Here is a 13,880-nt window from a genome sequence, read left to right as displayed (position 1 = left end):
TCAGTACCCTCCTCGACTTTCTTCTCTTCAGGATGATCATACCCGATTCTGAGTTCTTGAGAAAGTCCGAGTGCACGTTGGATAAGCCATGGGATGAGCTCGTGGCATTCTGTGCAGGCGGGGATTGGCAATGATAATCATGATGATGATGGCATACAGCAGTGCGATAATACTAATGATGGCTGGGGTAAACGTGGCCATGCCGTGTGATAAGGAAAGCAAAGCAGAGCAACGTGAGTTGATGAGAGTAATCACGCAAAGTGCCGTGTGATAAAAAGAGAGAGAGAGAGAGAGAGAGAGAGAGAGAGAGAGAGAGCGAATTACGCCAACTAATCATGCCTACTTTCATAAATCATAGTCCCTTGCCTTTGAATCGTAAGCATTGCCAAGCTTCTTTTTCAACTATTCACATTATGTAACCTACTAATATGGTTCAGTAGCACTAGAACAGGCCTGTGCCACAAGAGAGAGAGACACAGAGAGAGAGAGAGAGAGAGAGAGAGAGAGAGAGAGAGAGAGAGGATTATGCCACCTAATCATTGATCCATATCTGATATCTTCTGTTTCAATAGCACTAGACCAGCCCTGTGCCATGAGAGAGAGAGAGAGAGAGAGAGAGAGAGAGGAATATTCCAATCAAACATCGATTCAAATGTGAAATCTTTTATTTTAGTAGGACTAGACAGACCGATGCCATGAGAGAGAGAGAGAGTCATGCCCGTGTCTGTTACTATTGACTCGATTCTAGATTATGCCAAATGACCATCGATTGAAATCTGATATCTTCTGTTCCAATAGCACTAGAACAGACCTTTTCCAGTCAGAGAGGATACATAGGATTTTGCCAGTTAATCATCGATTCAAATCTGACATCTTCTATTTCTGTAGAACTAGATCAAACCGATGCCATGTGCGAGAGAGAGAGAGAGAGAGAGAGAGAGAGAGAGAGATTCATGCCCGTGTCTATTAATGTTGACTCGATTGCCAAATGACCATTGCATGAAATCTGACATGTTACATTTCCTTGCATGCCCTGTATTATGCTAATGCGTATTTTGTGTCCTGCAGAGAGAACATATACTCACAACACTGGACATTTGGATTGCAGCACAACCGGTACCCTAGCTGGACTACACTGCAAGGTTCGTTATTTCCATCCAACTCCCCATGACTATGCGTTTGCTTGGCGCAACACATAAACGCTACGGGGCAGGGCACGGCTTCCGTTTCTTATAACTTTTGGAGAGACCACAGTGCCAACTCTCCACCATACTTTTGTATGGCACTTCTGCATGCCGTGCACTGTTTACTTAATATCTTCAATTTATGGCACTTCACTACAAGATGAAATGTTTAACTATTCACATTCCTTTTCTGTAGCTCGAGCCAAATATCGGCGTGTAGCTTGGACAATCCGAAAACATTTGTACCGCATTTCAGGTCAGTGAAGCACTTCATTTTAAATTGCAGTCATTGATGCTGTATCGATTTGCTTGTTTCAGAATTTTGTAGCTTGGTTCCTTCAGTTTTCTTTACTTGCATACTGCTTTCATAAGTATACAATCGATGTCGACCAACATCTATATATATTAATTTTACATACAACTCTTTGACTAGTAAACACATGTAGTATATTGCAATCATAAATCCAAGTTTTTGCATCTTCACTTTTCACCTAAACAATTGATGCCATACTATATTTGTCCTCATTTCTCCCATACTAGGTATCAATATGAAGTTCCCAAGGCCTGCAAGGTTACAGTCCAAGTGTCATGATGCCAGGAAACGAACTGCAGCCAAGTTGAAAGCAGCTCACCGTCCATATGCTAGGTCATGGTTTGAAATTACTCAGTTATATAAAGATTGGATCATGCAATGTGACATCCTCGCTCACAATCTAGAACTATGTCCTTCTTGCGCGGTGACAAACCTCACGTACAACGACAAACGAGGCCATGAGACACATGAAATAGACAGTCCTGCTGCACTCACTTCAGTATTATTGTTGAGCGCTTTGGAACACGCAGAAGTCAAATACTCATGGACGACGTGTACTTCTTGTAAAACAACTAATTCCCATCAAAGATATATTGCCATTCATGCACTTGATTACATAGAGCGTATTCTCTCTGCTCGACAAATACACACACAACTGCTTAGCATTATAGATGTATCAATCAGTGTGACAAAAACTACACATGCAATAGCGCGAGGATCACTAGAGCGGAGGTCATTGCTAGATAACCCACTAATATCTTGGTAGAGTGCTGCTAGTCTACACTCTACAAGTCATGAGCTATCCTCCTCAAGCATTTCAGATGTCCTGGCTTTCAATATCAAGAACAATCCCATATTGCAGAGATATAAGTGCATGGCCGAATGACCACACAAAAGAATAGGGTTGTGCATATTGTCTGAAGAGGTTCTAGGAGAAATAATCCGTCGTCATTCAAAGGTACAACCCTTCGACTTGATGGAGCAAGCCCAGAATGAAAACAGCTTCTCGATTTTGGAAACATTGGCTGAGCCATCCAGACGGCACGCATATACTACGTACGACACGCATGAGTTTGGTTCCATACAGCTCCGTAACGGAGATATGCTTCTCAATCTTGTTGCTTCCTTCATGTACAATGGCTTGCCAAGCCAGATATCAGATTTCAAAGACATCACAATAGAGTCAGCTCTTTTTCCGTTCTTCTTTCCTTATGGACATGGCCAGTACAATGGGCAGATTCGATTCAGTGACTACATTCGAATGAGAATTCACACCCTATTCTCTTTGTATACATTGTACAAGCCATACCTCCTGCTAATGTACCAATTGAAACAGGCAATTTTGATCGCGAACAGTACAACAACCACCATTCTGCAGAGAGATATCGACAAGTACAAAAGAGCACACAAGAATGCAAACGACGAGGAAGCCATAAGGAACATATTCCGCTTCAATCTCCCAGCGACAATTGCTGGCAGTCCATCCTGGTATAGACGTTCATTAAAGGATTTGATCACCATGGTTGATGCATGGGGTTTGCCAAACATATTCATTACTTTCACAGCTGATGAAGTCACCGCCACAAAATGGAATGAGATCCGTACAATCGAGATGATAGCTCGGGCATTCAACGCTGAGTTCTCTTGGAAAGATTGTCCAGTTGAATGTGCATCGCTCTTCCACAATCGATTAAAACACTTCATGAATTGCTATATCTTACAAGGAAACCAGATCCTGGGCCGAATTCATCACCACCTTGTACGGTACGAGATCCAAAACAGAGGATCCCTTCATGCCCATGTCATCGTATGGGTGGATGAGAACGACATCGAGCAAACAGCAGCAGAGATTTCTGCTCATATTCCTATTTCACTTGCTGATGAAATACATGCAAGCACACTTCGTGAGCTCGTCCTTAAGAAACAAATGCATGTATGTCGCGATGCATGTCACGTCCATAGCCACAACGGCAAATGCAAGTACGGATTTCCATACGACATTCAGCCAAATCCTTGTCCATCTCTAGATTCCCATTCCTTGAAGTGGATGTACTATCGGCCAACTCACGATGCTCGGAATGTGGTTCCGTACCATTCAACTGTTCTTCTACTTTGGGGTGCTCATATGAATATCCAACGTGTCACAAATTCATCTTTGTCGTATTATCTACTCAAGTACACAATGAAGACTGAAGATATTGGACCATTGAACATATCTGCAGAAGCAGCCACAAAATTGGGTTTGGAAGGCCTCGACAAGATTAAACTACAATTGATAGCTGCTGCTCTTTTGACTAAGCCAATTTCTGCCACAGAAGCTGCGTTGAACTACTTACAGATTCCAATCATAACAAAAAGCGACGCTGTATTCTACATAGATTCATCGCCTCCAGAACTCAGACAACATATCATGTCCAAATCACACAATGTTGTGATGCATCCTGTTGACTTGTATTGTGCTAGACCAACCACCCTTGAAACCTTGACATTCTTTGAGTACCACAAAAACCACATTGTCGAAAAACGTCGGCAAACTGCACAATCTACACCTTTGTTGGACAACTATGGCAATGCCATTAAACATCAGAAAAGATTGGTGAGGTTCACCGAATACCATCCAGGACACCACACAGAAGCCTTCTTCTACAACATCTTGCTACGTCATGTATGCTTCCGAAGAAAGACAGAGATTCTATCAGTTGATAATACAATGGGCTCTTACTTCGTAGAGTGTCAGACAAGGGATTTGATCCAAAGCAATGAGGACTTGGAGATGTACATTACAGAGTACACACAAAGAAACATGCTAGTCAATGAACAAATCGATCAGGTTGTCCATATGATACTTCAAAAAATTACATTGCGAAGAGCAAATGAAACAACATCTTCAACAGATAATGACCCAGGCATGGACCACCATCGACTGAAGTCGCTAGCCATATTGAAGGAGTTCGCTGCTGTCAATGACTCAGAACTCACAACGGAACAGTCCAATGTATACAACAAATTGTTGAATGCCAAGAATGGCTTGCATGTCGTCACAGGGACATTGGGGAGCGAAAAAACACATCTTATCATATATTTGACATATGAGTATGTCAGACGGAACATGAGCGTCATACTTGCTGCATCAACCGGAGATGCAACAACAAGACTAAGCAGCATTGCATCTACAGTCCATTATCAATTCAAGATACCAACAAGAAATCAACAGTACCCTCTCTCTATTCATGAAACCGACGAACGATATTTGGATATAAAAGAGGCAGATATTATAATCATAGACGAGCTATCTATGTTAACACGAACCACTTTTGACCTTATCATAAGACAGATTGTCAATGTAAGAAGCGGCACATTGACAGATCCCTTCAACAACACATGTATTCTCTTGCTCGGTGACCTTGCACAGTTGCCCCCAGTTTGTAACCACGCACGGGACCTTTGTGAAGCATGCCATATCACAAGCTCGGTGCACTGGCTGCATGCAACTTTCTACAAGATGTCATGCTCCGTATGGCATGCAACGGACCCTGAACTCCTCCAATTCTTGACCATTATTCGTGAAAGAAGACCAACCATAGATGAGATCAACTGTACCTTGGGAGCATGCATTATAGATGAATCACATGTTCATGACTACATCAACGACTCCACTACAATAATTTGCACTCATAGATCAGACGTCCAACACTACAACAACCTTGCCTTGAATAAGTTGTACAATCAAATTGACATTACAAAAGTTGACCTGAAGACGAACGCAGGTAACATAAATGTACTTCAGCAATGGCTCCTAGACCCCAAGTTCAACGAGCTGGACTCAATCGCAATTGGGGCTCGTTACATGATCACTGAAAACATCGACTTAACAATCGGTGCAGCAAATGGTGCAACATGTACTGTTGACGCCATAACGCATAACAACGAAGGTCAACTTATATGTATCTTTGTTCTCATTCATTGCACCGGTAAAAAGATGGCACTTTGTCGAACAAAGCATAAACGAACTGCAGTCAATGGCGCATGGTTTCACAAATCCACATTCCCCTTGACACTTGCATACGCCATGACTGGACACAAGGCACAGGGTGCAACAATTTCTACCAAAGTTCTTCTTATCTTCAGAAATGCATTTGCACCGGGGCTTGCATACGTCATGTTATCGCGAATCACAGATCGACGAAATCTCCGAATTCTCAATCTACCGACTCCTGATATATTTCGCCATGTTCCACTCCATGTTATACACGGATCTCATTAAAAATGTTTTGGTGGCTAGTGAATTATGTACTCTAATAGTTCATAAAATTTCCATATGCCTTTGTTTTCCAGCATCTGTGCAAAAAATAATCTATAAACATATAACTGATGTCTCAAGAGTTCTTCCATTTTGATCTTTCGAAACTGTCATTAACTTGCACTGCACTCTTTTTGTAGCGTTATCTTGCACTCTACTTTTGTCTCGATTCTTATGAACACTTTCTCATCGCTTCTGCACAATTCTACTATTCGTTTCTCCAGTATGAACTCTAGCCATGTCACCATTGCAGGCAACATAAACAACGAAGAGGATAAAATGAGCAATTCAAAGGTATACTACTCTATAAACCATATCACATTATGATCCTGCAATGCACACAAAATACTAATCGCATTTGTATAACCTTGCAGAGACTTGTTACCCTTTTCAAGCAAAACATTGCCTCAAAGAAAAAACCCCAAATCGAACCACGTCAATATCCAACAGAGAGACAAATGCATCTGCTTAACCTGGCAGGTTGCCGGCCGGACACTTACGTCAACGGTTTTGCAAACTATGCTGAACTACGATTGTTAATAGACAGATCCGTAAAGCAGCTCGAACAAAACAAGAGCATGGGTATTAAAAGAGCAACATGTCAGCTCTACATGCATGAAATTTTCACTTTTTTTTTTCCTTCTTCTCATTGCTTTAAACATTTAAAAAACTTGCTTTTTTTCAAGAAATACAAATTTGCTTGTCCCTTCTAATACTCCTTTTTCTTTCTAGGTCTAATGAAAGAGATCATTTGCAAACTATCTATAGAGATTGACGTGCCCGAGGATCTCATGACAGTCGAGGATGGTAATCGTCTGCTTCAATTGAAGACACCAATAAAGCCCTACATTCTTGAGATGTTGCACTATGGCTACGATGTCGCGCTCGAGGACCTCTTGGATACAACGAACAATGACGCAAGTGAGATCTTCGCAAGCTTCAAGAGACAGTGCAACGACGAGCCACCATCAATTACAGAACAAAAGCTGACGTGGCAACACAGCAAGGATGTTTACAAAGCACTCTTTGGAAGTGACTATCCATACGCTTTCATCAACATTGACAACCCACCCATAGGTGACACCACCATGAAAAAAAAAAATCAAGAAATACCCCGCTCGATTATATAGTCTAATACTGTCAAGCTTCAGCATGCAATCTTACATTAATCCTGTTCCTTTCTTTCTTGCTTTTTCTGTGCAGAACAGGACAACAAGCCTCAAGTTCTGCTTCTTGACCACGACAATCAACCGAGCAAAAAACAACGGACATTGAATACACAGTCTACTCCATCACATGCCGCCAAAACGGATGAAAGTACATAGGTGTCACAAACAATTTTGAAAGACGAAAGGCAGAGCACATTAGACAACCACCTTCAAAAATGCGATCCGACGTTGATCGCTACCAACCATTCGAGGAAAACTTCATTTTTGACATACTTTCCGTCTCCAAGAATTTACATGTAGCACGTGCATTAGAAAAAACATTCATCAATACACATAGTAGTACAAGTTCATTTGGATATAATATTCTACGAGCTCATCCCCCTCACTGCAAGAAATACATGTTCTTGAAACAAAAAAGAAAGATCTAAATTATCCTTGTCGTTGTCGTGCACGTCTCAATGAAATCTGATTTTTTCTGTCCGCTAACACAACATCCTTTTTCTCTCTTTTTCGTCAATTACTCTGCACAAAAAAACATTCACAATATTCCTATCAAGTACTATTATTCATTCATTGATAAAAAACTCATATCAATCTCTATTGTTCCATATTTAAATCAATTTTGGGTCCTCCCATTTAAACTAAAAAAAAAACCAAGCGCCATATTCTCGTCACAAAGAAAAAAATGTACCATTTCTCAATCTACATATGCTTTTCAAACAGTGCGAGCATTGGCAAACTAGTCATGCTCCTTCTTCTTCCATATGTTAAATGTCAATTTCCATATGTGCTACTGTATTCTATAGATGTTACATAGCAAAGGCCCACCAAGCAAGACTAGTTTTGGAATCCATTCTCTCTCTCTCTCTCTCTCTCTCTCTCTCTCTCTCTCTCTCTCTCTCTCTCTCTCTCTCTCTCTCTTTGAGGGTGCAGATGTCGATTTTTCAGAGCTTGTCCTTCTCTCTCAAATTACTGTAGGTGGCGCTCGCTCCAAGTCTTTCGCGGCAAAGCGACGTAGGGTTGGCGTCGTGCTGTGAGTCGTGTCTTCAGCTTGTGTGACGAGGGAGGTCGGCTTGGTTGTGGGGCGGTTGTCGCTATAGGGTACCCAAGGGGACACGATGCGGAGGGAAGAGCAGAGATTCGGAGCAGCAACTGAGGGAAGAGGAGGGGTCGAGCAAGGGCGGGGCTTGTGGGAAGCGGGAGGCGCAGAGGACCAGCGAGCTGACTTGGGAAGGGGGCAGGACTGAAGGAGGGAGCTGGGGAAGTGGAGGGGGGTCTCTCTCTCTCTCCGCCCCACGTCGACATTCCTGCAGAGCGTGCAGGGCCAGGCAAAGGGGATGACGTGGATTTTTAGGGGGAGGTAGAGCGGGGAGAGAGAATATCCTAAGGGTATCTCGCTAGTTGGGGGTTGTAATTTAGAATGAGCCAGTATGAGTAGTAGCAGATTTGAGAGAGAGAAGAAGAAGCAAAAAATTTTAACGTCCTACGAAACTATCCCAAGGGACTTATGTGAAGGGGGGGGGGAGCCAAGAAGGCAAAAAAGAGAGACTATAGGTTATGTATGCACCGCAAAGGAAAATCGATGCTTTTGAAGATTCTCTTTTCTCTCTCTCGATTGGAAACGAGCAAGCCTCTCTCTCTCTCTCTCTTTTTCTAATATGGAAGGAGCCGCGTTAGCAGCGCCAATGGCTCTCTCTCTCTCTCTCTCTCTCTCTCTCTCTCTCTCTCTCTCTCTATAGCAGGGGCAGTAGGAAGGAGATCACACCGTGCACGAGGGGGGAGGTCATGCAGGGTGGCCACCTCATTGCTCACTAGCTAAGGCCAGAAGGTTTTTCTTTTCAGTGGAGGGGAGGCAAGGGGGGGGGGGGGATCTTGTTATTGATAGGGATTTAATTTCGCTCAAGCCATGATGTACATTAAAGAGGAGAAATAAAGCATACCTTCCAAAATTTGAAGGGTGCTCTGTACAAACATGAGCGGCATACACCTTCCCTTTTTGCCAAATAACTCACCTACTAGACAAGAATTCCATTAGGCCGGTTACATACTATCACCCTGCTGGCAATTTCTAAACGCTAGTGCCAATATGAAGCCAAGTCAAATTAGGCATGGTGTCTAATTACACACTGCCATATGCAAGCCGACGCCATATCTGAGCTGGAAGCTAGCTCGACACCCAATCCTCTCTGAATTTGGACGTCGACTAGGTGCTGCCCAAAGATGGGCAAAGCTCTTCTCCACCAATCACTGCAAGGGTAAACCCTCTTGATTTATCGCCCTGTCGTTCCCGTTTTTCCTATTTCAAGCTAGAGGAAACCCAAGCTCATCAATTGTTTGCAAGCTTCCTTATATTTGTAGCTACCACTGATTTACACAAGCATCAGTCTTTTTCTGTTGGTGTGCAGCAAAGGTTAGTTGATATTCTCAGGTTCTTCCATGCTTTTTTCCACCGATTGATTTTTTGCATGTAGATTTCCATTGCTTATGTGTGCACCCTCCATGCATAGATTGATTCCTTGCATGCAGATTACCATTTGCTTATGTTTTCGCAGATGGGATGGGGGGAGGGGGGGGGGGGGGGCATCTTGTTATTGATAGGAATTTAATTTTGCTCAAGCCATGATGTACATTAAAGAGGAGAAATAAAGCACACTTTCCAAAATTTGAAGGGTGCTTTGTACAAACACGAGCGGCATACACCTTCCCTTTTTGCCAAATAACTCACCTACAAGATAAGAATTCCATTAGGCCGGTTACATACTATCACCCTGTTGGCAATTGCTAAACGCTAGTGCCAATATGGAACCAAGTCAAATTAGGCATGGTGTCTAATTACGCACTGCCATATGCGAGCCTACGCCATATCTGAGTTGGAAGCTAGCTCGACGCCTAATCCTCTCTGAAGTTACAACAATGTTATTTTCTCACAAGCATTTTTATTACCTGGCTATGGAAGGGCTCGAGTTTTGATCAGTATGTGTGCAAAGAGAGGCTTGTATTTGCATGGGCTTTGCATCTTGTTTTCCTTGAATTACCTAGTTATTGAATGTGTCTAGGAGCTTTTAAAATTGAGCTTAGGTTCATTATAGTGGCATACAATGCATCAATCGCATTTCGAACATGCTAAGACATGTGCCCATACACATCATTGACTTGTATAGATTACCACGCTCGTATGTTTGCTGCTTTATATAGCCCATGATGACCTTAGGTTGCTTAGTACTTGATTTTTGTTCGGGTTCTCTTGCTGAGTTCCAAGGTTTGAGTCGTGTGGTCCATGCATCAACTTGTAACACTAGGAGTTCTACCCATCGATCAACTTGTAACACTAGGAGCTTATTTCATCACGTTTCCAGGACATGGACTCACAGAGAAGCACTCAAGCTCAAGATTTCTCCTCTATATATGGTGCATTCTCGCAGTATGGCTTCTCCTCCTCTAGGCCACATGTTCAACGGACCCTACCCCCCTCTCTTAGTGGTGTGCCAATTCATCCATCCCCTACAAGGACAAACTTTACCTCTCAGTGTCTGAACACGACCAAAAATCACTTGTCAATGGTTTGATATCGTGGATCAGTATATGTCGAACAGAGCCATAGTGGTGGGGCTTTCCAATCAATGAGCAAAGAAAACCGAGCAAAATCAATTTTCGAGCGAATATGAGCAACACCCTTGAAAAATTGATACAAAAAAATATATTGAAGAAAATAATATTCATGCTCGATTCAACCAGCATCGCAACACAAAATGGTTGTACATAAAAAATTACCACAAAGCAGTGAAGGCTTCAAAATCTCAAACCTCCTTACATATTCAGGCCGTAACAAAATCCCAAGTCACAAACGTGCATATAAAGCGTTTAATTATGGATACATCAAAAACATAAATAAACGTTATAACTAATAAACTTCCGCAAGTATATGAGGCCATGTAGGTACCTACCAAAGCTTGAAACAACTCCACCTTTGTGAGTGCAACCTGATGCAAAAACTCCAAGAATCCCCATCAAATTGTTTTTCCATACCATACATGCTTGAGTTATCATATTGTGGTGACATCTCAAAAGCAATATATCCATCATAATGTAATAGAGGTGTATCCGAAAAAGCACCTTTAGTCTTTGGCCCAATAAAATAGTGCCACCATTGATAGCTAAGGTCTTGTGCTCTCACATATGAAATCCTTTTCCTCATCAACCGAAGCTTGGTTGTTCTTGAAATTCTACCTTGCATTGAATGGGAAAAAAATGTGCATATCGACCAACAAAAAGTATTGCATGTTAGAACCTTATAGAAGTGCAAAGATTTTATGGGTTGACATGATGGACCTTTTTTTGAGGCTAATGGAAATCTTCCTTTTTACTAGGACATGTAGGCCAAGTTCTTTTTCTTGTGGCCTGGTGATAGCAGTCGACGTCGAGGGAGCCTAGACGAGTAGCGAGCTTCTGTTAACTCTTTCCAGGCTTGCAGGTATAAATTTAATGTACTTGTTATATATGCAGGCGTACACACACACACACACACACACACACACACACACACACACACACACACACACACACACACACACACACACACACACACACACACACACACACACACACAGAGAGAGAGAGAGAGAGAGAGAGAGAGAGAGAGAGAGAGAGAGAGAGAGAGAGCTATACCTATGGAATCGATCGTAGACATTGTCTTCTTTCCTAGGCCTCTACTTGTCTGCTCTCTCACTATCTCCCTCTTCTCTCATTAATCTTCTTCCTCTTCTTCTTCTGTCTAATATGGTATTATGACAACAATAACCTACAATGATCAATCCTAGACATTGTCTTCTTGCGTAGGTCTCTACTTGTCTGCTCTCTCACTATCTCCCTCTTCTCTCATTAATCTTCTTCCTCTTATTCTTCTGTCTAATATGGTATTATGACAACAATAACCTACAATGATCCTGTCACACCTGCAAGGAGCAATCCCACCATGCCTTTTGCGAATAATATTCCCTTGCTTATATCACAATGAGACTCATCGTTGCTCATCCTTGCTGCCCTGCAACGAGCCTGCCAAGCCTCTTATGGATCCTCTACTAATATGGCGAGGTATCCCAATTTTGCCTTGCTACCGTACAACACCTCAGAGCTCTCATATGTATGAGCCATACATCCTCCCAACACTAAAGCTCTTTTAAGGCTTTTTAAAATTGAATTCCTCGATGAAGGCCACGTCACAACTAAATCGTGCAGCTGCTCTCAATGTACACTCTCTAATTGGTCAAACATTTACAGGACGCATTTTTTTGGTTGCGTTGTAACTGTAGTAGTAGTTGCATGTGATTAACTTATCAATGGCAAAAAAGGAGTTGCATGCATGAGACACTTCTTTGGCGAAAAAGCAGCTACACACGATTAGCTTGTCAATGGCGATGATTCTTTTGCAACTACATGCGATTAACTTGTCAATATGATGAACATGTCAATGACGATGATTCTTTTGCTGCATCGAGCTGTACGTACTTCTTTGGCAAAAAAGCAATCGCATGTGATTAACATGGCTGGCTTGAAAGCATGAAACAATATAGTGCTTGACATTGGACAATGCTTTGGTTGGCATGCATGTAAACTGAGCTATAGAGAGTTTCCGATCAGAAGGTAGCTCTCTGATGTGAACGCCCCTCAAAATGCTTGAGCTCTATCGACTGCAATACATAATATCTCCTTGAAACCTTAAACTTATGAGTATCTTAAGCTACAGTACATTGTGAGTATCCTTGGTCCGTGGGGTGCAGAAGTCCTGGCTTGTCAGACAAAGCCGTTTCATCTCCTGCTCGACATACTTGGGTAGCCCCTGATCTGGCCGTAGGTTCTTGATGAGGAGGCAAAGCTTTACAGCACTGATGAGCGAGAACCACATGGCTAGTGGGCCAAGTGACGCTCACAGAAGCATGCTTTGTGCAGATGCGAGCCTTGGCCTCCCCGAAACAAGTGACAAGATGAGCTTCCTCTGCCGGCGCTAGGCTGCATATCAGTTCTGCCCTCAGGTTGTCCTCAATTTGTAGCTGAGATGATATAGAATTAGCTTGTGAGGCGAAATTATCTCGGCTTGTGCAGCAGCCACCATCAACTCGCGCTTGCACCAATAGCTCCAAGTCTTCCCCTTTCACGATTATCTTCAGAGAATATTTTGCTCTTTGTCGAGTGGTCGTGTGGCGATTGTTCATGCGAATGAAGCTCGCCAAGTGCTGGCTCCAATTATGCCGCGATGATAATCGTGTCTGCTCTTTAAAGCTCAGCACCTTTGAAACCTCTCGCAACCAGTCCGCGCCGGCGCGGACTGGTTGGAGCAGGTTCAAGAATCAATGACAATGCAAATGTTGTTTAATTAAAGAACTACCTATAAAGCGCATCAGCTTTTGAAACCTCTCAAAACCAGTCCGCGTCGGCGCGGACTGGTTTCAGCAGGTTCCAAACGATATTCTATCTACAGAGTCAACTTAACAAATTTGGTTAATTTTTAGATTTCCCTCACATATACCTTGCCCCCACATATACCTTGCCCCCCTCTATCTTGTGTGGCCTCATTTGCACCCTCGACATCTCAACACGTGCATCCCGCCTTTCCTCCACCCCTCCAATATCTTGTAATTCTATGTCTAACAATCTCATCGTGAATTCTCTCTACGATAGATGGAGAGAGGTAGAAAGAGAAAAATCAAGCTTGAGAGAGAGAGAGAGAGAGAGAGAGAGAGAGAGAGAGAGAGAGAGAGAGAGAGAGAGAGAGAGAGAGAGAGAGAGAGAGAGAGAGAGAGAGAGAGATTCTTAAGAGAGAGAGCCACGTGGGCATCTAGGTAGATTCTAGCCTTCAAAGTTTTTTCTTAAATCATAGAGACATACTCTCACAATATATAAAGCAGTTTTTTTGTTCT

General features: G+C 42.6%; 2 protein-coding genes and 1 pseudogene across 2 annotated transcripts; 2 read left to right on the top strand and 1 right to left on the bottom strand.

The window, feature by feature from the left end:
• Positions 1-2,473: 2,473 nt before the first annotated feature.
• Positions 2,474-5,761, top strand: LOC147447506 (uncharacterized). Its single transcript, XM_086523628.1, has 2 exons — positions 2,474-5,093; positions 5,265-5,761. The coding sequence occupies exons 1-2, from the start codon at positions 2,474-2,476 to the stop codon at positions 5,759-5,761; spliced, it is 3,117 nt and encodes a 1,038-aa protein (XP_086379754.1).
• Positions 5,762-5,971: 210 nt separating this feature from the next.
• Positions 5,972-6,927, top strand: LOC147447505 (uncharacterized). The gene is made up of 3 exons (XM_086524340.1): positions 5,972-6,091; positions 6,172-6,277; positions 6,530-6,927. The coding sequence occupies exons 1-3, from the start codon at positions 5,972-5,974 to the stop codon at positions 6,925-6,927; spliced, it is 624 nt and encodes a 207-aa protein (XP_086380466.1).
• Positions 6,928-12,698: 5,771 nt separating this feature from the next.
• Positions 12,699-13,620, bottom strand: LOC147447504 (uncharacterized; annotated as a pseudogene).
• Between the last annotated feature and the right edge of the window lie 260 nt (positions 13,621-13,880).

This window comes from Adiantum capillus-veneris, chromosome 11 (genome assembly GCF_014529385.1).
Source record: "Adiantum capillus-veneris isolate H3 chromosome 11, ASM1452938v2, whole genome shotgun sequence".
NCBI classification, from domain to species: Eukaryota; Viridiplantae; Streptophyta; class Polypodiopsida; order Polypodiales; family Pteridaceae; genus Adiantum; species Adiantum capillus-veneris.
This window is presented reverse-complemented; position numbering and strand designations above follow the sequence as displayed.